The sequence below is a fragment of the Neophocaena asiaeorientalis genome, unplaced genomic scaffold, assembly GCF_003031525.2.
Source record: "Neophocaena asiaeorientalis asiaeorientalis breed wild unplaced genomic scaffold, Neophocaena_asiaeorientalis_V1.1 scaffold39, whole genome shotgun sequence".
NCBI classification, from domain to species: Eukaryota; Metazoa; Chordata; class Mammalia; order Artiodactyla; family Phocoenidae; genus Neophocaena; species Neophocaena asiaeorientalis.
Window position 1 is genome coordinate 9294068 of NW_020175670.1, and position 22915 is coordinate 9316982.

The window sequence follows — 22915 nt, forward strand, 5'->3', positions numbered from 1 at the left end:
GCTCCCCTGAAAAATGTGTATTTTTTTTTTATAGAAGAGATCCATAAAGAATGAATTTTGGACCCAGGAAGAAACACTCAAAGGGGAAACTGAAAGAAACTCATTTTTTGTCAAATCAAGGTATGAGGACATGATTGATGATGATTAATTCTTTTGAATAAAATGTTATATAATATACAGTGTTGAATTCTTGCTCATATTATATTTCTAAGAAAATAGTTTAAGTTCAAATCCTTTCTTTTGACAACAGCACTCATTTCAGTAATTGAATTTAGAGCCTGTAAATCGATTCTATAGTCTGTAGCACATTATTTTTGTCTTTTCCTAATTGAAACCATTCTCCCTTTCCCAAAGTGGCAAATATGTGGTGACCATGTTTGCACTTTAAAGATAGAAAGTTACCTTACTATGAAGAAGAAAGGGACAGTGCCAAAAATGTCACTATGTGAGGTGCATAATTTTTACAAATGTACTGTATCCTTTTATTAGAAGTTCAGAATTGACAAGCAGCTTGAAAATTATCCAGTTATTTGGATCACACATGAGATTGAATAGAGTTTGTAAGGTACCAACTTAAATTTTATTTTTCTCTCAGCTTTATTAGCACTTGATGTAGTGCATCATTACCTAACATTTGTCTATTTTAACCTTTATTCTCCAAGGCTAACACTGTTGAGGGTTTCCTTAAGATGAGACTAAATCATTGAGAATCTTCAGTAGGCATTTGATATGAACTTACTACAGTGCAGAATGTGGAAGGGGCCAAGTTAAGTCCTTTAAGGTGGCAATGATTTTTAGAATACCACGTCCAGAAAGATGTAATTTGACTCCTAGGCATATCTGTTTCATTGATTAGCAAAAACTTCTTTGTAATGAGTTTTATTATGCATAAATGGCTGAGCCAATCTGTTTTGTCATTCCTTAAATCTATAGGAATATACTTAGTAACTATGTGTTCCAGTAAATATTATATGTTATACAGCTTTTACCTTCTGAATGTACCCTGGCCCTTTCTTGTTTTCTAGTTAGCAGTGTGGTGCAGTTTTTTTCTCATTAGTGATGCAAAATAATCCTAAAGTTCTCACCAGTCAGACGTACTCTTTGTTTTATGACATTATGATGGAACATAGGGTCCTTGAAGTCAATTAGTGGAGAGTCAGAGAAGGGGCAACATGTGGAAATAAGATCTCTAGTACCTCTCTCCACGAGGCAGTGGTTCATGATCTGGCCCATTAAGTGGCTGGCCACTTACTGGTGCTGGTGAAGACGTTTAAATTGTGATGCAGAGAATATGGCAGTCTCCATCCTCACCACTCACACCCAACCCCCAAAATAAACAGGTCAGATTAAATGATACATAAGAAAAAATACACTACTTCTAGTAGTATTCAAATATGTGTTAGTATAATGAGAGATTTCTATTTTTCAGGAAGTTTTAAAAATTATCAGATGTGTTAATTGAACTCCACCATTTTTCCTGGCCTTAAACTTCTGTGATTGGTTGTTTATAAATAGGAAAAGTAACCAATGGCTTAAGTCACATAGAGCTGTGGGAAATATTAAAACCATTATTTTTTCATTTAGCATATATGATAACAGGATGCAGAACGTAAGTGAAGACAAAGTAGAAGATATTTGGATACCTCGAGAGGACAAAAACAATCTTCCTATAGACTCTGCTTCGGAATCAGAATATTCAACAGTAGAGGAATGCTTTCACAGTTTAAGAAGAAAACATTCAAAGCCATATAAATCTAGGACTCAAAAAGCAGCGAATTTGGTCCCTGTTAATAGGCACAGTTATCCACTAAGCTCAACAAGTGGAAAGGCTGATTCATCAATCATTTCCTCAAATGTAATATCTCCCTATGCCTGTTTTTATGGATCATCTGCAAGAAAGGTTAAATCAGGATGGCTTGACAAACTCTGTCCCCAAGGGTATGTATTTATTCTTTTTTGTTTTTTTTTTTCCTAAGTGGCATATTTTTAAAAATTCAAGCGTATCCATTTCTAAACCTGCTAGGTTGCTGTTGCTCCTCCCCACCCCCCACGCATACAGAGACAGTTTGTAGGGACTTTCAATACACTTTTGCAAATGCTGTTCTTTAGATATAATGTGGGGCATGGGCCATGTGCTGTATGGAATTCTGGGTTAAGGTTCTGCATAGCAAATTAAAACTGGAAGTTTGATTTCACATCTAGATCCTTAATGTTAGTTTCTAACTTTGCACCAAAATGCACTATCCTGTATCTCAATTTGTAGCAAAGAAAAACAACAGCGATTGAGTTTGTATTGCTCAGCCCACACTGTTTGGCCTTTGCTCTTCGCTCCCATTATAACAGCGTTCTGTTTGGGAATACAAGGCTTATTGTAGTTAGGGGAAAGTATGTCACTGTTACATTTTAGGCTTCACTGCTATTGATATATTGTTTTGAGTTTTGAATGTTGCACAAAAGGTCAGAGTCCCTTGAATATTATACTTTAAAAGCAGATTTATCATTTCAGTTGTTGACAAAGAAACTTCTGTCCTTAAGCATTTTGCAGTACTGAGAAGTCTTTGGGGAGGGATTATGTTTAATTAGAACTATTTTCTGACATCCTGAATTTTGAATGTCCTTTTGAAATATTTACTGGAAATGTTCCTCATGAATTATTAAATTATTTAGGGATTAAATCTCTTCTGTTTAAGTAGTTGTTGTGGTGAGTCCCTATGTTGTGCTGGTTTTCTCTACTCTTCCCCTGAAAAGGTGTATCATTTCTAGAAAGCCTTGTTTTCTCCTAAAATAAATTTTATTAGCAAAAAAATTGCTAGAAGAAGCATCAGTTGACTAGTGGGAGAAGGAATGATATTTCTTAAGAAATCGAAAAAAAAAAGCTGAACCCTTTTGTGGTTAGTAATTACATGATTAATACTTTATAGGATTGCATCCCTTTAGCAAATTAGGTGTTGACTAAACTGAAGCAGAGAACTTCTTAGCATCACATATTTTGTCTCACTCCTTTCTGGTTCCATTAGGATGACAAAGTAGTTAACTGTGTCTGCTTTTCATCAGTCATCGGTATTATTGGTAAATGCATAGTCAAATTGCACCGGTATGAGTCATTACTCAAATATACACACTGGTGGAATGAAACATTGAGCGGGAATAGGCTCAGGTCTTTCATTTCTGTAGAATTTAAATGATTAGGGAGATCCCAGTGCTCTCTCAAAGTATCACTGGAAGATTTAGCAGATTCTGCATACCGAGCCCCTAGCAGCTGTGGTTTCTTGAATGATCTCTGGTGGGTGGTACCTCGATCTTGATGGAGTTAGGTTAGTATGTTTATGTTGCAGGCACACTGAGAAAGCTTCACCATTACTGGCCACCTCTGGGATAGTTAGAACATTTTCTCTCTCTTTTTATCAGAACTCTGACTTTCCATCCTTTCTATTCTGAACCTGCCTAAGGTTAGAGGCTGTAATTTTTTGAGATTTTTATTTTTCCATTTTAGAGAAAATAATTGAGTTTTCTGACTTCAGAGTCTTTTTCCAGGTTACCAGGATGCAGCTAGGAAAGTAAACAAAGGAGCTTGTTATATCACCAAGAAATTAAAAAGCTCTTCTCCATGATTATATTGCTATGACTTAAAAGAAATATGTGTAACTGGCCAAGAAGCATGTATTTATTAGACCACAAGTGGAATCTCCATTTTTCCTTTTTCTAGTTAGACTCTGTAGGCTATGTTGAGGGTGTTTAAGATGCTCATTAATTAGACAAAATGATGCCTACCCATTCCTTATGCAGAGGTTACTGAGCTTTGTTTAACTCATGGTCGCATGTCTCTTTGGTGCAGGTAGCACTGATTTTGATGGCATTCTGAATTCCACAGAGAAAGTATTAGTACACTTTTTCTGTAAAGGGTCCAATAATAAATACTTTAATCTTTACAGCCATATGGTGTCTGTGGGCGCTCAGCAACTCTGCAGTTGTAGCATGAAAGCAGCCACAGAGAATGTGTAAACTGATGAATGAGGCTGTGTTTCCATAAAACTTTATTTAGAAACACATTTAATGGCCCAGGTTTGGCTTGTGGGCCATAGTAGTATAAAACAGATTTGAGGGTTAGCTGAAATCTTATACCAGCTTCCTCCGTCTCCTTTGGGCCCCACATCGAAAATTATAACCTGATAGATTACGGAACAAGGAAACTACTTTATTATTCTATCAAATCTAGACATAATAAGAAGCAGGATCTCTCTTCGAGTACCTTTGAACTTGTTCTTCTTTCTGCCCTGAATGCTCGTACCCAGAGAGCAGCATGACTTGTACCTTACTTCCCTCAAGTTCTTGCTCTAAAGTCTCCTTTGCACGAATCCCTGAACACCAAAGTTAATATTATCGCTGCCCCTCCCTCACCACCCCATCACTCCCTTAATTATTTTTCTCATAGCTTATACACTTGATGATTTATTTGTTGCATATATGCTCCATGGGGACAGTCATCTATATTGGTTTTTGTTTACTGTGGTATCCTCAGCAACTAGAAGATTGCCTAGCAAGTGGTAGATATTCTTAGTGTTTGTTGTTGAATGAATTAGTAAAAACAAACTAGTATTAGACATCGTTTTTTCTTTCAATCTTTCTAAAACAGCTATTTTTTAATTTATAGGGATCTTGTAGTAAAAACTAAACTCCACACACTGTATTGGTTGGAAATCTGCTGGTGCCGTTGATAGTGCTGGTGTACATTAACAGAGCAGTGAACTCTCAGTGCATTTATTTAAATTCTGTTTCCCCCTATAGACATATAGGAAACCCTTTTGACTTTTTAACCTGCTGTTTTCTGTATGTGAGGACATGTGTTGTCAAAACACAGTTTAAGAACAAATAGTGGGAATTCCCTGCTCTGTCCAGTATTTAGGACTCTGTGCTCTCACTGCTGTGGGCTCGGGTTCAATCCCTGGTCAGGGAACTAAGATCCCACAAGATACACCACAAAAAAAAAAAAAAAAAAAAAGACATACTTTGTTTTCTTTATTTAAGAACAAATAGTGGGAATTCCCTGCTCTGTCCAGTATTTAGGACTCTGTGCTCTCACTGCTGTGGGCTCGGGTTCAATCCCTGGTCAGGGAACTAAGATCCCACAAGATACACAAAAAAAAAAAAAAAAAAAAGCCATACTTGGTTATCCTTCTCCAAATAGTGTTGGAAACTGTCCTCAGTCATGAGTGACATTAAACAAAGTAATAAAATTCATAATCTGGATTTATTTCATATTACTGAGTGTCTGTTTGCTTTGAAATGGAAATGCCAGTTCTGAATCCATGCACAGTATGTGAAAACTGCCCAATATTTAGTAAGAAAATAATTGTATAACACCATGCAACTAGAGAAATATGGAAACATTTCCAGCTGAGCTTAAAGTATGAACATTTATTTAACTATTCGAATGATCTAATTATAATATAGCCTTACACTGTTGGTTTAAAAAATTGTATGGAAAAAACTTGATAAAATGTTGAACTTGGGTTTGTTGTTAGTGTTTCAAACAGGTGAGGCAGATGAGAAACTTCATAAATGGTCTTGCGTTAAAAAAACCTCACTGGGTTTTGAAGATAAAAAAACAAGTCTCTTTCCTTCCCCTTTCCTATCTGCAACTAATACGCTCAAGCTTTTCAGCAAGTCTGAGTAGATGCAAATATGGAAGACTGGATAGAATTTATTCCAGAATTTCCTGAATGTGCAACTCAGAGGAAGAATCCTGTGAGTTTCTGTAAATCAAAGAGAATATGGTTGAATGTGCCACACCCCTTCTAGGAGAACCAGGTATTGAAATATCCAAGAATATCTGCAACTAGGAAACGCTTTTGACTTTTTAACCTGCTGTTTTCTAAAGATGTTTGTGGGTTTGGTATCACGCACTGAGCATAGTTATAAAAACCGCAATATATCTTGAAGAATTCATATTTTTACTTGACAAGATGTTTTAGAACATTTTTTCTTACTCAGCTAAATTCCTCTTTTAAAAAATTAATGTTTTTAACCATAGAGAAGCATTGTGTGGTAATGTCAGTCCGGGACAGCAGGAGCTGAACATTGCAAGGTTAACTCAGAAATTTGCTTATATAATATGCTCAAGAATTTCTGGACGAATACAAGGATAAGCAGGATGTGTTCCTGGCCTTTTTTGTATGTTCCACTTTGGGCAGAAAAAAATACAAATAAAAATAAATTTGAAAGATAACGTATAATAATTGGTACAGAAAGGTCCACAAAATACAGAATCATGAGGTTACAGAGGGGTTGAGAAAACATTTCCTCAGAGATCTTCTAAGGAGGAGAAATAGCAGCTCGACTGACCTTCGGAAAGTGGATACCGTTTCAACTGGCGTTTTTAGATGAAATACTTTGCAGGCTAGAGGGAGTGAAAAGGCACTGATGTCAGTGATATCTGGATGGCCTGAGGTCTATGAGATAAACAGAGGGGTTAGCTGAGGTTATTTTATGGAAGACACAAGTTAGGCTCTAGGACCAGGAGGGAGAAACTGCCAGAGAATTACATGTCCAGGTTGAACACAGAACTAGGGAAAATCAAAAAGCCAGTGATCAAATACCAAAACAGGGGTCGAATTCCAAACAGTGATTGAGAGATCACTTAGAAGCCACCCATGACTTGGAGGGAGATCAGAACTTATACTGTCGGTTCCTTTGTCAGTGGCTGACTTTCCAGCCTGTGCCCAGAATCTCCAAGGCTGCTTTAGTGGAGCAGTTTTCCACCTGCTCCATAAGTGTGTGAGGGCCTCAAGCCTCCTGGGAGTGCTGTCCTGCGGCCAGCCTTTCAGTGAAAAACAGTTGTAGTGGAAAGTTGACAAGTCTCTCTATCTGACCAGGGTTTTCTATATCAATCAGTGTGTTGAACTTAAAGTTGAATCTTAAATCTCTGATAAAAAGTATCTTTTTATACTGGTGAACTAGTTGGCCTTTTCTCTCAAATCACACATAACTTGTGAAGACCATGCCAAGCAAATAAAAGGCTTCCATATTTTATTTGTAATTTGAGGAAAAAATTCTTACTTTTAGTGTTTATTAAAATAACATGGCTAATTTCAGTCAGTCTAGCTGCAGAGAAGTGAATGAGGGTGTTGGAATCAGGCAGAAATTAGAATTGTCAAGCTATCGCTTATTTGCTGTGTGACTCAATGTCTCAGAACTGCTGTTTCCCACACATAAAAGTGTAAGGTCAAGGCTTCCTCTGTGGGATCAGTTGGAAAAGTAGGTTAACATTGGGTCTGACTACAGAGCCCCTTAAGCAGGGCTCAGTAAACCTCAGCTTGCTTTCTTTTCAGAAGAGCATCATTTCATTTCAGGTGACCTTTGATAATGTTACCAAAAGTAAGTTCTAGTCAGTTCTTACCTTGGTAACTATAAGGTAAAGAAATCATATGTTCACATTAAACCTTCAAAATTAAGATTTTTAGTGGTTATAAAAGCACATGGTTTAAAGCGTCTGAAAGTTCTGTATGGCTTATTTAGAAAAAATAGCTGGGGAGAGGGGAAGTTGGATAAAGACAGTCAAAAGGTCCAAACTTCCAGTTTATAAGATAAATAAGTACTTGTAATATATAACATGATAGATATAATGAACACTGCTGCATGTTCTGTATGAAAGAGTAAAACCTAAGAGTTCCCATCGCAAGGAGATTTTTTTTAATATTTAATGTTGCATTTGTATGAGATGATGGATGTTCACTAAACTTACTGTGATAATCATTTCATGATGTATGTAAGTCAGATCATTATGCTGTGCACCTTAAACTTATATGGTGTGGTATGTCAATTATATCTCAATAAAACTGGAGGAAAAAAGCAGTTTTCCTCTTCTCCCACTTTATCACAAGAGGCAGCCACTTTCTACTTTCTTTAGTAGTTTCTTTTGGTACTTACTTTGTTTATCTTTTTTTTTTGTAATACATCTTTATTGGAGTATAATGGCTTCACAATGCTGTGTTAGTTTCTGTTGTACACCAAAGTGAATCAGCCATATGCATACACATGTCCCCATATCCCCTCCCTCTTGAGCCTCCTTCCCACCCTCTCTATCCCACCCCTCTAGGTCATCACAAAGCACCAAGCTGATCTCCCTGTCCTATGCTGCTCCTTCCCACCAGCCAACTATTTTACATTTGGTAGTGTATATATGTTGATGCTACTTTCACTTTGCCCCAGCTTCCCCCTCCCACCTGTGTTCTCAAATCCATTCTCTATGTCTACATCTTTATTCCTGCCCAGCCACTAGGTTCATCAGTACCTTTTTTTTTTTTTTTAGATTCCATATATATGCGTTAGCATACGGTATTTGTTTTTCTCTTTCTGACTTACTTCACTCTGTGTGACAGGCTCTAGGTTCATCCACCTCACTACAAATAACTCAATTTTGTTTCTTTTTATGGCTGAGTAATATTTCATTGTATATATGTGCCACATCTTCTTTATCCATTCATCTGTCGATGGGCATTTAGGTTGCTTCCACGTCCTGGCTATTGTAAATAGTGCTGCAGTGAACATTGTGGTACATGACTCTTTTTGAATTATGGTTTTCTCAGGGTATATGCCCAGTAGTGGGATTGCTGGGTCGTATGGTAATTCTATTTTTAGTTTTTTAAGGAACCTCCATACTGTCCTCCATAGTGGTTGTATCAATTTACATTCCCACCAACAGTGCAGGAGGGTTTGCTTTTCACCACACCCTTTCCAGCATTTATTGTTTCTAGATTTTTTGATAATGGCCATTCTGACTGGTGTGAGGTGATACCTCATTGTAGTTTTGATTTGCATTTCTCCAATAATTAGTGATGTTGAGCATCTTTTCATGTGCCTCTTGGCCATTTGTATGTCTTCCTTGGTAAAATGTCTATTTAGGACTTCTGCCCATTTTTTAATTGGGTTGTTTTTTTGATATTGAGTTCCATGAGCTGTTTGTATGTTTTGGAGAGTAATCCTTTGTTTGTTGTTTCATTTGCAAATATTTTCTCCCATTCTGTGAGTTACTTTGTTTATCTTAATAATTTTTTCATACTGTTTCTTTCTGACTCTTCAGTGTTAGTAATTAGCTGTTGAGGCACTACCATGGAATATAATATTTATTCATTTTCACCCACTGTCCCCCCTGCATAGACACAGTTCCCATCTAATCATTCTTTTAAAGTAGCCATATAAAATGTCTACGTTATATCTGTATTTAGTTTTATACTCTTAATATCTATGTAAATGCTACTCATATTTGAGCTTTGCAACATATGATTAATTTTTCTTTCATTTGCAACCTTTAGTTTTCCTTGGAGTTAATAATTATTGATTCTTTTTGGTTTACTTAGTTTTTTATGTACTTAAAATTCATTTCTCCACAAATTCTTCCTCAGGACTATGAATTTGTGAAGTAATCAAAATACATACACATATCAATTTCACCATCTTACAGCCCCCTAAGAAAGCTTATTTAGCTTGTATTTTCTAACCCACTTTTGTTTTTTGTTGTCCTATATTTAATGTAGAAAACACTTTCTTTCTTTTGACTGTTCATCTTATAATGTACTGTTATTGTTCCATGAACTTAATATATTCTCTTATCTTTCTATGGGTATTAATAAGTGTTTTGAAGCTTTCTTTTCCTGTAGTGTCTGTTTCTTTCAATATTTTGGAGGAGGGTTTCTTCCCCATCTTTTACCTTAGAGATGTTTTCCTCAAATGTTTTGTTAATCTTGGGCTTTTAATTTTTTTAATTAAAAAAAAATTATTGCCAAAAAATGCTAACCATCATCTGAGCCTTCGGCAAGTCATAACCTTTTTGCTAGTGGAGAGTCTTGCCTCAGTGTTGATGGCTCCTTGCTGATCAGGGTGGTAGTTGCTGAATGCTGGGGCTGTTGTGGCTGTTTCTTAGAATAAGACAACAGTGAAGTTTGCCGTATCTATTGCCTCTTCCTTTCATGAATGATTCTCTGTTTGGGCTGTTCATTTAAAATGAGATCCTACAAAGCTGATTGGGTCAGGCCCTGATGGGTCTTTCTATTTCTTGTAAGATGATCTTGCTAAACTCTCCTAATGTGTTTCCTTGGAGACTCCTCATGCCAGTATCTTTTAAATGAATCTCCTTATTGAGGGTGGTAAGAGTGGTTAACAGCTTTTTGGGAGCTCAGTAGGGGAATGTGGACATTTAGGATAAATATTTATGATATAGACGTGATTCTACTGTTTTTAATGCTGTCCCCTACCTTTAGCCTTGTCTCCCAGTCCAGAGACTCCTGTTTGATCTTCTCCAGTGAATAAAACCCTATTATCCTGTTGAGGAAGAGGAGGGGCAGTTTCCCAGCTGAGAAGTAAGGGAGGGATTCTGGGATGGAGTGGTGAGGGGTGCAAGTTTATCTCTTTAATTGCCTTTCAACAACTCTTCTATTCTCAGCACCCCCTCTCCTTCATAGTCACTTCCAGAGTTACTTGTGCCTGTATCTCCTGAGACCTTCTGAAATTTTGTGAGTAAATTGGTTTTCCTCTCAGTTTGATCTCTTGCAGGCTTAGCAATCAGTTCTCTGAAACCTCCTGAGTTAGTTCCTATCCCTTCTTAGGCTTTCCTGATTTCTTGATACTGATGCTATCATTTACTTTTCTGGTCAGTGTTGGCTTGTAGCTATTTATTTATTTTTATTTGTTTTTTAATCCTTTGAGGTTTTAGGAGGAGTAGAGATAAATGCAAACTTTTCATTGGTCGTCTTAACTAGAAGCTGGTTTCATGTTGGATTTTTTGCTTTTTTAACAGAGTATGACTCCATAAAATAAAGAGGTCTGAGTCTTTTAACGTGGTTTTTCATATACCATGTCATGTAAGCACAAAGCTCTTTGTGAATATTGTAAAAGTTGGAAGTCACACATTAAAATTTGTGCTTTATCATTGGCTTCTAAAACTCCTTTTAGCACTTGAGATTTTATCTTAAAATTTGGTTTTTCTCATTTAAAGCAGAAATGGAAGCTGGGATTTCAGAAAATTTTTGTTTTGTTTTTGTTTTTTGGCCCCAACTCATTTTGATTCATATAATCTTGGAAACAATCATTTTGTTTTACTTAAAAGTAAGGAAATACAGTCTAGAAAAAAGGGCTGATATTTTCTAGAAATATTATAATTCCTTGGATGTGTGTCTATAAAATACTTCATAACTAATACTGCAGCATTTACTATTTTTTTAAATTTAATTTAATTTATTTTTTATACAGTAGGTTCTTATTATTTATCTATTTTATACATATAACATACATATACATATAATATGCGTTTTTCTCTTTCTGACTGACTTCACTCTGTATGACAGTCTCTAGGTCCGTCCATGTCTCTACAAATGACCCAATTTTGTTCTTTTTTATGGCTGAGTAAACTCAGCCAGTATACTCCATTGTATATATTTACCACATCTTCTTTATCCATCTGTCTGTTGATGGACATTTAGGTTGCTTCCATGTCCTGGCTATTGTAAATAGTGTTGCAATGAACATTGGGGGGCATGTGTCTTTTTGAATTATGGTTTTCTGTAGGTGTATGCCCAGTAGTGGGATTGCTGGGTCATATAATACTGCAGCATTTAAAAGTCTCATACTTAAGAGTAATGAGATAAAATAACTACATAGAAAATGAGTAATTAGATAAACAAAAATCTATACTTTTGGAAATTGTAGTAGTTCTAAAAAATATTGAGTCTAGTTAGGCTTAGAGTAGAAAATAAGATAAAATATGCATATAATTCTTCAGGATTATGTAAACAAGGCAGGTGAATCTGGAACAGCATGTCTATGATATCTTTTTTCTTAGATATTGTTTAGAATAATTGAGAAGTATTTTTTGATGATTAAAATACCATGACTAATAAAAGCCATAAATTTGACTTAGTTACTTTGAGGTTCATTTCGGTTATGTGATATTTAAAGATGACAGTTTGGTAGCCTCTGCCAGTTTACATTAATATCATTGGTTACCATGCTTATCCAATTTTTTAGTTTTTTTAAAGCTAAAAGGTGTAATCTTTTAAAAAAAAAAACAACCTTCTGGCACTTAGGATTGAAATTAAACAGGAGTGCCTTCATGTATATACTTCATAAATAGAGATGTAATTTTTTGTATATACACTGTTGTTAAAAAAGAATTTTTAAGGCACACAGTTTTTGAGACAACAAAAACTGACACCAGGTGGCAAGGCTGTATTTATGATAGCAGTTGAAACTTCACACAATCTGCCCTACTAGAACTCAAGGGAAGTGCTTATAGAAATCCATTCAATAACACCACACATGCCTTATGAATTATTCTAAAAAGGCTTCTCAAAGAAATGTTTTCCTTTAGAACCCTAAAAACAAAATAGGATAAAACCTAGGTTAATATTTTTCACGTCTACTTTACTTTTTTTTCCCGAAGGAATTCTGAAGCACTTTGCAGAATTGAACTCACATATTAAATGGGTAGAGGTCAAATGTTATTGCTACCTAAAGGGATATTGAGGGTGCTTTGCCATAAAATGTACCAGAGTCTGTTTTGTGTAGTTGTTAAGAGCATAGACTTTGGGACCAGACTGCCTGGATTTGACTTACAGAAATGATCTTTGTCAGTTGTGTGACTTGGGCAAATTATTTAACCTGCCAGCTCCTCTGTGGCTTTATCTGTAAAATGGGAATAATAATATTACTTGCCTCATATGATTGTTTGGAGGATTGAATGAATTAATGTTTGTATATGGCTTGCAACAGTGCCTAGAACAAAGCACTATATAAGTGTTATTTTTATTATCAAGATTAATAAATTCTTTATTGACAGGCTTTAAAATCTCTTCTTTGTATAATAATCCATTAGTCAGTTCTAATTTGTGTCATGTGATAGTAGGAACACAGACTAGAGTGACACTGTATTTTATACTTTGTCTTTTTTTTAACATTTACTAAATAAATTGTTAATCAAAATTTAAGGGAAAGACATAACTTATGTCAGAGAAAGCGTTTAAAGTACTTTAGAAACCTCTAATTGTGTGTGATAGATCAATTTTACATAATTACACTGGATTTAGTTGCCTGATATCAAGTAGATTTTTATAAATACATGAGAAAAATATTTAACTCTGGTAAGGAAAGATAATTCTTAAAAATTTACTGTTCACCAATTTTTTTAATTCAAAAGTTTACTGAAATTTAAAAATAGTGCTTCTTAAGCTTTCCCTTTTATGTATCAATAGTTGAAATTTTGATTAATTTATTGAGTTTAACAATTTAAATTCAAGTTTCCATTTGCTAGAAAGAGGAATTGTGAGAAAGGATCTAAGTATAAGTTCTTATCTTTAATTAGCCAGTTATTAGAATTCAGTATTGAAGTTCACATGCAGAAAATAATTGAATGTTGACATATTTAATGAGAAAAATAGATTAAACATGTTTATATAAATTTAGTTTTAGAAACATTTATTAATTAGAATTTTTAAATAGGAAGGTACAAAATGCACACATGTTAAAGAATACATTTAAAAATATTTAACTATAAAATGTATTTTAAAATTACATGGAAACTAATGATGAATTACAAAGCTTTTGTCATATAAAAATTCTGATCTTTGTACTTGAAAAAAGCAAAAAGTGAAATTAAGGGTGAAGTGGTTTTGTTAGTAGTATTTGTTTTCTCTATACATAACATGAAAATTTGAGGAAGCATCTTGCAATGAGAAATCTACGTATTTGTTAGTTTATTCACTAGATATTCAGCATATTTTATATGCTAGAAACTGTGGTAGTTGCTGGTTTTACATTGATTAAAAAAACAAATGGTTTCTGCACTTAAGGATCTCAATATCTAGTATGGGAGGTGGAGGACACAAATCAAATATATAATTGCAAATTCTGCTAAGTGTCATTAAGTAAAGAAATGGAGCAAGAGACCAAAGGAATCTGAAGGATCTATGTGTTACTCAATGGTGGCCACTTGGGGGAATGACTTTTGAGCTGAGATCTCAAGGATCTCAAGGATCCAAGCCAGGTCAGGAACAGGCAGGGAGCATTCCAATGAAGAAAATGGCATATGGGAAGGCCACGAGGCAAGAAAGCATCTAGACAGAGGAGGCAGTATGGCTGGAGGACAGTGTCCACAGAATAGTTACCCACAGATTTGATGGCTGACTGGATAAATGAATGGTAGCAGAAGTAATGTTTTAACAGCAGGATAGCAAAGTGGCTCTCTCCAACTACAGAACATTTGATTTTTCAGCGGCCACACTCATTCCATTTCAACGTGGGCTGGGATTTGTCTTATTTACCTGTCCTTCCATAGATTATTAAACAGATTTAACCTTTCAACATATTCGGTTAAAATGGCTGAACACATCTAATAGTCACCTGGTAGCTGAGAAAATTAAAAAATAGTTGGGGGAATATCTTAGGTGTTGAGTCTCTCAGAGGCTGACGTTTTGGTTGGCTTTCTTTAGAAAGCCAAGCATCCAGTGTGTGGTTTGTAGTCAGTGCCTGAGAAGAGAAATGTAGCTTGTCACCTGGTAGCATCTCTCACTGATCTCTGAGCTCTCTGCCCTCCCTGCTCTCCTTCTCATTTTCCTGTGGACATGAATGTTAAGTTCCTGGATGATGCCTCAGACCTCAAACTGTCTATCCAGATGGTGATGGAATTCTAAGAAAACTTTGAGTCCAAGTGGCCGCAACTAAACCATCTTAAGTAAGACATGTTAAAGTAGGTTCTAGGGACTTCCCAGGTGGCACAGTGGTAAGAATCCGCCTGCCAATGCAGGGGACACGAGTTCCCAGCCCTGGCCCGGGAAGATTCCGCATGCCGCGGAGCAACTAAGCCCGTGCGCCACAACTACTGAGCCTGCGAGCCACAACTACTGAAGCCCGCGCGCCTAGAGCCCTTGCTCTGCAACAAGAGAAGCCACTGCAATGAGAAGCCCGCGTACCACAACAAGGAGCAGCCCCCGCTCACCACAACTAGAGAAAGCCCACAATGAAGACCAAACACAGCCAAAAAAAAAAAAAAAAAAAAAAAATGTAGGTTCTAAACTTTTTTTCACTTCCAGCTTTGGCACATTTTGAAACTTTTAATCTAACTCTGAGGTTTCGGAAGTTTTCTCGCCTTCCGGCAGCCTTTCTTTTAAAATATGCTGGTTATTTGAGTGGTGGTCATTTGAGGTTTTATCTGTCTGTCATCTGGCTGTTTTTTGCTAAGGGGATACGTGCTTAATCATGTCACTCTTTCATTGAACAGATCCTTTTCTGGTGCCATATGTGTCTCTGTGTTAGTTGCTGATCATAGAGTAGAGAGTGAAACATCCCTGGTGTGGGAGATATCAAGCAACTAAACAAACATGACATGTAATTAGAGATTGTGTTAAGTGCTATGAGGAAAAGGAGAGGGTGCTTTGAGAGGACAGCTTTGTGGCTTGCTTTGGATTGGCTCATCAGGGAAGAAGTGTCTGTATAGGTGGTTTAGGTGGAACTCTGAAAGGTAAGGAGTAGTTAGCAAAGGAGTTAGAGGGCTAATGGAAGGTCCTAAGGCCGTTATCTCCCACAGACGTTGATTATTTTTATTCTAAAATGGAAGATTATATGTACTACTGAGCTCTAGCTTACTACTATTCACCATGTAAGGTGGGCCTAAAACAAAATTTTGATTTATAGAATTACTGTTGAGATTGTGTGGGAAGATGTCTGCTCACCTGCCTTTAAGTGTGACAGAGATCAGTATGAAATGAGTGCTAAGTGATTTTATTCAGTGTATAATGACTGTGTGTTTGCTTAGTATTTCTTTACTTTGTAACTCAATGCTGGCAACTTGAAGAACCTTTGAGTCAGTGAAGGAAATGAAAACCGACACTGTTGGATGTTGCAAGGTTAAGAGAACACATGACAGGCCAAGGGAAGTTAAAAAGAAGCAGAATGGGGCTTCCCTGGTGGTGCAGTGGTTGAGAGTCCGCCTGCTGATGCAGGGGACACGGGTTCGTGCCTCGGTCCGGGAAGATCCCACATGCCTTGGAGCGGCTGGGCCTGTGAGCCATGGCCGCTGAGCCTGCGCGTCCGGAGCCTGTGCTCCGCAACGGGAGGGGCCACAACAGTGAGAGGCCCGCGTACAGCCAAAAAACAAAAAAAAGCAGAAGGAAGAGGGAGTAAGATGGAAAGAGGGCTGGGTCGTTAGCTGTAGTTATATAATTGTAAGGTCTTACGTTCTTGTTCTTATTACTTCATGATTAATTCAGTGCTTATATGTGAAAGTGTTGTCCATACCAATGAATTTTGAAGCTTTTCTCAGTTTGATCAGATTTGCTCTAATTTTATCTTAAGCAGAATAATTTGGCTAATGATCAATGTGGGCAGCTCGCTGTATTTCACTAGAGTAATAGGTGTGTGTGGCCCAGGAAAGAGCCCAGAACACAAGTTCTCCACTCTTTCTGAGGTGCTTTTTCTACCATTAAAGTCTTCTGAAAACCATAGAGAGCTATACCATTTCCTTATCTTAAACATGTTAGAGAACTGCAAAAGGAAAAGGTAGATGTGGTTATCTACCTGTTTGTTTAGAGATGACTCGTTTTTTAAACAGGAAGTTAGTTTTCATATATTATCTGTGATAAAGGCTAAAAGTATCTAGATTGTATCAGTTCACACTGAGAGTCGCATAGAGAATAAGACATTCAAAACCTTTAGGATTGTCTGACTTCGGGGAAGGGAACTGAAACAAAAAACAAAAACAAGCCCAACTAGAAATGGGTCTTCACTTTTCCCTTATATAGTCAGAAAATCTTTGTCTCCTTTATGCCTAAATAGGGAACGTATGATGACATTATTTTGCTTTGTTTCTCGTGTCAGTAACCATTTTAAACTGCATTTGCCTTTCATATGATTCTTTTTCTCAAAATGTTAATGTTTCAATGAATTTTGGATGATTGCAAATGATTCTCCATATTTAGTCAGGGCCTTTACAGCTTATTTGATCAGAATTAAATAATATATCTATGTAAATCCAATTGACAAAGCTTTGTTATTTTAGCAAAATATTATGCATGCCCCAAAGCAAAAATTTTAAAAAATAAGATAAAATGGTATAAGCTTAATGAAGGATAAAAATTTATGTTATCTTCATTGAGGAATTATCTCCTTTCAGGGATATGGGTGCCATGATAGTGTTTCTGACCACACTTTGTTTTCTACTCAACCTTACCGACGTGGATGACGACACTGCGAGTTACATTTTAAAAAATGATGATAGGGCTTCCCTGGTGGCGCAGTGGTTGAGAGTCCGCCTGCCGATGCAGGGGACGCGGGTTCGTGCCCCGGTCCGGGAGGATTCCACATGCCGCGGGGTGGTTAGGCCCGTGAGCCAAGGCCGCTGGGCCTGCACGTCCGGAGCCTGTGCTCTGTAGCGGGAGAGGCCACAGCAGTGAGAGGCCTGCGTACCGCAAAAAAAAAAAAAAAAAAAGTGATGACACTGTTAGCAGTATCCTTTTTTAAAAGCACCTAGGGCAATTGATTAGAAAGTGTCATTGTACATATTTCCTTTCCTTTGTACCATTGCCAAAACTGTACATTGTCATAGCCTACTGTTCTCTTCACTGCTTACTATCAAATTGGAATGTACTCAACACAGTTCTATATTACAAATGTATTTAAAATCCAAGTGCATGGTTCTTAAATGTAAAATGACGATTTCATACGTTTTACAGAAAACGCATGTTTCAGAAGAGATGGGTGAAATTTGATGGCCTTAGCATTTCTTATTACAATAACGATAAGGTAAGTACGTTTTACAGTTTGCAAAGATTGTCCTATGCATGCTGAGTGTACGTCAATAAACTAAGCACGTGATTTGGTCTTTAAGAATAGGAGTTGGATTATCAACATGAAAAGAATTTGCATAGGATAAAACACTTAACTCTTTCCATAGTTTAACTTTTCCCAGACATATAAAATTGGGATTTTTTTAAAACTTAAGTATCTAACAATTATTTATGGAATATCTCCTGCGAACTACGGGATTTGCTATACGTGATATGCAGATACATAAGAAATTGCCTTTATCCTAGAGGGTGCTCAAAAATGTTCACAAAATGACACCACAAGTAGAAAATGGCAAAGCAAGGAGAGGTTATTTTGTCCTCTGGAAGGGGTGTGGAAGAATCAAGGAACGCTTCTTGCATGAGATTTCTAATGGCCATGAATTTTGAAGAAAGAAGAATGTTTGTACGTAGAGAAACTAGAAAGAACAGGACTTGATAGCAGAGAGAACAATGAGATGCCCAGATTCTCTGATTGGAAAATAGAGTGTGTTCGGGAGCCTAGTGGGAGATGAAGCTGAGAAGGTTGTGTTTGGAGTTAGAGCACACCGAATATCTTGATGTGCAAGTGGTTACAATATATTCTTCAGGCAGTTGAGTCTTAACAACATGATACTATTTTGATCATGTCCTTCTCCTTAGGGATGAGAATGTCTTTATTCTTAGGAGATGTAGGCTGAAATATTTAGGGGTGAAGTGTCATTATATATGCAAATGTCTTTCAAATGTTACCTATCTATATATACCCTCTCTACATGTATATTTATATATATATATGTGTGTATATATATATATATATATATATATATATGCACACATGCATAGCTAGGTAAAACAAAAAATAGCCATGTTAACAACTGTCCAATTGAGGTTATGAGTGTTCCTTGTACTGATCGTTCAACTTCTATGTGTTTGAAAATTTCCTTAATTAAAAAGTTGCAACTAATAAATAGACCGTATTTTTTGTTAGTTAAAATCATATAATTTTACAATCTTAACTATATACATTCTTTTAATGTATTGATTTAACACTTAACCACATCCTCTTATTTATAGTTTATAATCTAATATTATCTTCTCATTAGTTAGTGATTTTTCACTGCCTAATATTGGTGTTATTGGTGGCTCAAATAGAGATTTAGATTCCCTTTCATGTATTGATTGTTCAGTGATACAAGAAAGAAGAGCGTATGCTTTTAGACAGAAAGTAATACACACTGCATGCTACAACACTAAGAATAATTGAAAGTTTAGAGAAGTATTCATTGGTTTCTCTTTGCAGTGATCCCGCTAAAGCATCGGATAGGTTTAAACACACCTCTTTGACATTTGCAAGATATGGGATGAACATTTTTAAAAGCTAGTTTTCTGCCTTAGCTATTGTTTTTAGTTTGCTTGTTCATTTGAATCTTGAGACAATTTCTGTAACCAAGGGTGGGTAAAATATAGTCTCTGTATCTGATGCAATCTGACCTCTGGTTTTCTTTAGCACCTGTGCCCTTCTCTGGTTTGTTTGAAATGAGGAAGAAAACTATTCTGTGCCATCAGGCTCTGTTGTTGTTGATATCATTATCATTCAGGAGAATTTCTAGTGTCTCTGTCCAACCAGACTCACTCTCTTTGTCCTTTAAAAGCTCATCTCAACTGTAGTGAGGAGCTGAGCACCTATCCACCCTGATGCAATAAAAACAGTGCAGCCTTGGTTTTAAATTGAGATAAAAAGTTTGTTAAGATGAATTATTACAAATTCTTTACCTTGACATTAAAATTAAAAAAAATATTCAAATTGTTGTTTCCTATGGCATTTCGTTCCTTTACTACTCAGATGAGTGGTTTCATGTTGGCAAAAAAACCCCAAAACACTAGGATGGGTGTTTCCTAAAAGGAGACGTGGTTTCTGTTGTGACCCTTCTGGCAAAAGGGATGGATTGGTGGACTGGGAAGAGGGGATTTCAAGGCCAGTGAACAGAGAGCATAAGTATGGCCATAGCTTCTATCTCAGCTGGGTGTACAGTTTTTGTGGTCCTGTGCACCAAGGAGTTGTGTCTTCCAGTGTTTAAATGTGCACTTGAGAAGCCTGTGGTTGGGCTTTCAGGAGGTAGTTTGCAGAGTTGCCTGTTCCCCTAGTTTTCTTCTGCTTTCCTCAGTGCTGCTCAATCATGTCTCAGCAAGGCCTTTTCATTGTATTACTGAAAATGGCATCATCCCAACAGCCTTGATATCTGGTCACCTGCCAAGAGATCTCACTCACCCCTGTTCTCACTCAGCTGGGGGCAGAATTGCCCTGTGGTCATTTCATTGCCTGAAAGTGGTAGATAAATGGCAAACTTGACCTAGATATCTGTTTATTATAGGCTCAAGGGATGCTTTAGAATTGCTTTCCTTAAGGAAAATTTCACACGCTGAAAAATGCAGTAATTTTGAGCCTAGTGTCATTTAGTTTAGTTTTTTTTTTTCTTTTTATTGTGTGTTAGAATGGAAATGTAAAATCAACTCTACAGTGTTAAAAATTTTGAGATTTATCGTAGAATCTCAGAAAAGCTGATAGGTGAGCCATTAGAGAAACTACAACTTCCTGAGGTTAAAGTTAGCATAGTATTTCGCTTCTTAAGTACATTTTTACCACTTCTGGGGAATTTATTTTTCTATTACTCTTCCATAAGTACTAACGTTAAACAACATCATTATTGTAGGCATGTTGGTGAGTTGTTATGTTTTTAAGGAATTTTTTTTTTTATCTCTTTGAAGAGATCTAGAAGAAGGAAAATCTCCTTTTTAAAATTCCTGTGTCTTTCTCTACAATGCTGCTTCATTTTTTTCTCTACTGAAAAATGGGTTAATGGTAACGTTTTATTCAACATATAGTTAATTATCTCACTAGAGATGTATTTTTGTAAGCTCCTCTAATTCTTAGGCAAACTACAGTTTGACAGTGGATCACCTGGGGGATAAAGTGTAAATAAATGTTTCTGGATATTCTGGATTTTTCACCGTCTGGACTCAGCCACTACAAACTTACAGCCAGAGGGACTGTATCACTGTCCCCAAAGGTGCTGTGCCCCTTTGAATCTCTCAGGTTGCCTGACAACGGGGAGACATTCTCTCCCTCCTGTCAATTCCTAGAGTACTTCCTGGTCTAATATTGCCATTATAACCCACTTGCATTTATTGGGTTTTCTTTGTTAAGCCAATCATGTCACATGTTTCTTTGCAGTGACCTTTATCAACAGTGTCTTGGTACAACTGTGGAGAACTTGTGTGTCTTTTCCTGTATTTTCACCTCCATGGTTTTGCTCTTCCCTCTGACTCTCATTAGCCATTACCATCCATGAAAATCCTGTGCAAACTTTAAGACCCATCCTGTTCTCCTCCTCCATGAATGTTTCCTTTATTCTCTCCAACTATGACATTTGAGCAATAATATGCAGGAAAGGTGAGAGGGGAAACAAGCTGAAAGTATGGAGGCAATTCAGGAGAGTGTGCAGTAAATCAGGCATTAATTTATCAGGGTGTAGGCTGTATAGGCCAGTGGAGGTGTTTAAAAAAATGAATTTCGAAAAATACTAAAAATGAGCTGTTGGAGTTTGTATAATTGTGATTGATTGGACATAGGATTCATTCATTCAGAAAATAAGCAATACTGATTATGTGAAAGGTAATGGAGAAAATAGATGTAAGATGCACAGTCAGTTTGGAAAGACTGTACTGATCAGATGATCCCACAGTAAATATAAAGAATTATCACTTAAATTAGAATTAGTAATTGCTATAGAGGAAAGTACAGGTTACTGTTAAATTAGGGTTATCTGGCTGGGTGAGGATGAGGGGCCTGAGAGAAGAGACTGGTCAGAGGGCTTTCTTCAGAGCATATATTCATGCTGAAATAGGAAAGATGTAGAGGCAGTAAGTATGTGAAAATGGGTATGAAAAATGGTTCCTTGCAGAACAGAGTATGTAGAGTCACTGGACTGAGCAGGACCACAATGTATTCATGGAACTTCAATAAAGCTAATGTGACTAGAAAGAATCAGGAACTGGTAGGGAGCAAGTTGACCATGTAGATGTCAGAAGAGTCCCAGGTTATTTGGGTACAAAAGAGAAGCACAAGTCAAAGGCTACTCTATTGAAGACTGACGAGAAGAATGATATTTTTATGGACAGATATAGAGGAAGGGTATGTTTCCAGGAGCTAATTCAGTTTAAAAGTTTGAGATGCTTATGGGACAGTTATATGTCCCATTGATTCAAAATACCGGAGTGGAGTTGACGGAAATGGACAAGGAAGGAAGGAAGGGACAGATTTTAGAATTCTCCACATAAATTTGGTAGTTGAAATAGTAAGAAGGGATTTTTTTTTTCCTTAGGGACAGAAGATGAAACCAAAAACATGGAAAATAAGGAGGAGAAAAAGTTATTTTGTTAGTACTTATTCCTTGACCTCCCTCCCCTTTTTCCAGGAAGTTGCCCCCTCATCTTCCTAAGTCACAGTTCAAGTATCTTACTTGATTTTGGCTGCTTGAGAGGTAAAGGAAAGCCTTCATGGTGTTGTTATTGAAAATGGCATTAAAGAATGGATAGGATTTTGATGGATACATAAAGGCAGGAATGGGAGTTAGAGTAGAAGAAACTGTCAAATAACTAAGAGGGAATACCATGAGAGTACAGTGTATCTCTTCAACTGGCAGAGGAGAAACTTCCCAGTAGACTGCCATGTTGCTCGCAGTAACTGTCTTTTACCCATCTGCTATTGTATGGCTGGAGTTTGCCGCTGGGAGGAATGTGAACTTGACCCTTGTGATCTGCATGGAATGGTTTAGTGCATTCTTCTCCTAACCAGTTGTTTCAGATACTTGGGACCCGGGTCAAAGGTGATGGTTCCATGGATGATGGAAAGGAATTGTAGAAGAAACCCCATAAAGTTGTGTCTAAACTCTTTTGACACTAAGACCTTTCATGATGTGGCCTTGATTTATGTTTTCAGCCTCATCTCTTTTGACTCGACACTGCAGCTCCTCTTACTTCTCTACTTTACACCTCTGTTATTCAGTCTTTCTGGCCAGGATACCCCCTGCCCCCTCACTTATCTATTT

At 36.8% G+C, this 22915-nt stretch overlaps 1 protein-coding gene across 4 annotated transcripts in view; it reads left to right on the plus strand.

Moving 5' to 3' along the window:
• ARAP2 (ArfGAP with RhoGAP domain, ankyrin repeat and PH domain 2) overlaps positions 1–22915 on the plus strand; it is a 190379-nt gene that overhangs the window by 33042 nt on the left and 134422 nt on the right. For all 4 annotated transcript variants that reach the window (XM_024731747.1, XM_024731749.1, XM_024731750.1 and 1 more), the window contains 3 exons: positions 35–120; positions 1585–1938; positions 17715–17784. In XM_024731747.1, coding sequence (XP_024587515.1) covers positions 35–120; positions 1585–1938; positions 17715–17784 — 510 coding nt within the window. The remainder of the gene's footprint in view (positions 1–34; positions 121–1584; positions 1939–17714; positions 17785–22915) is intronic.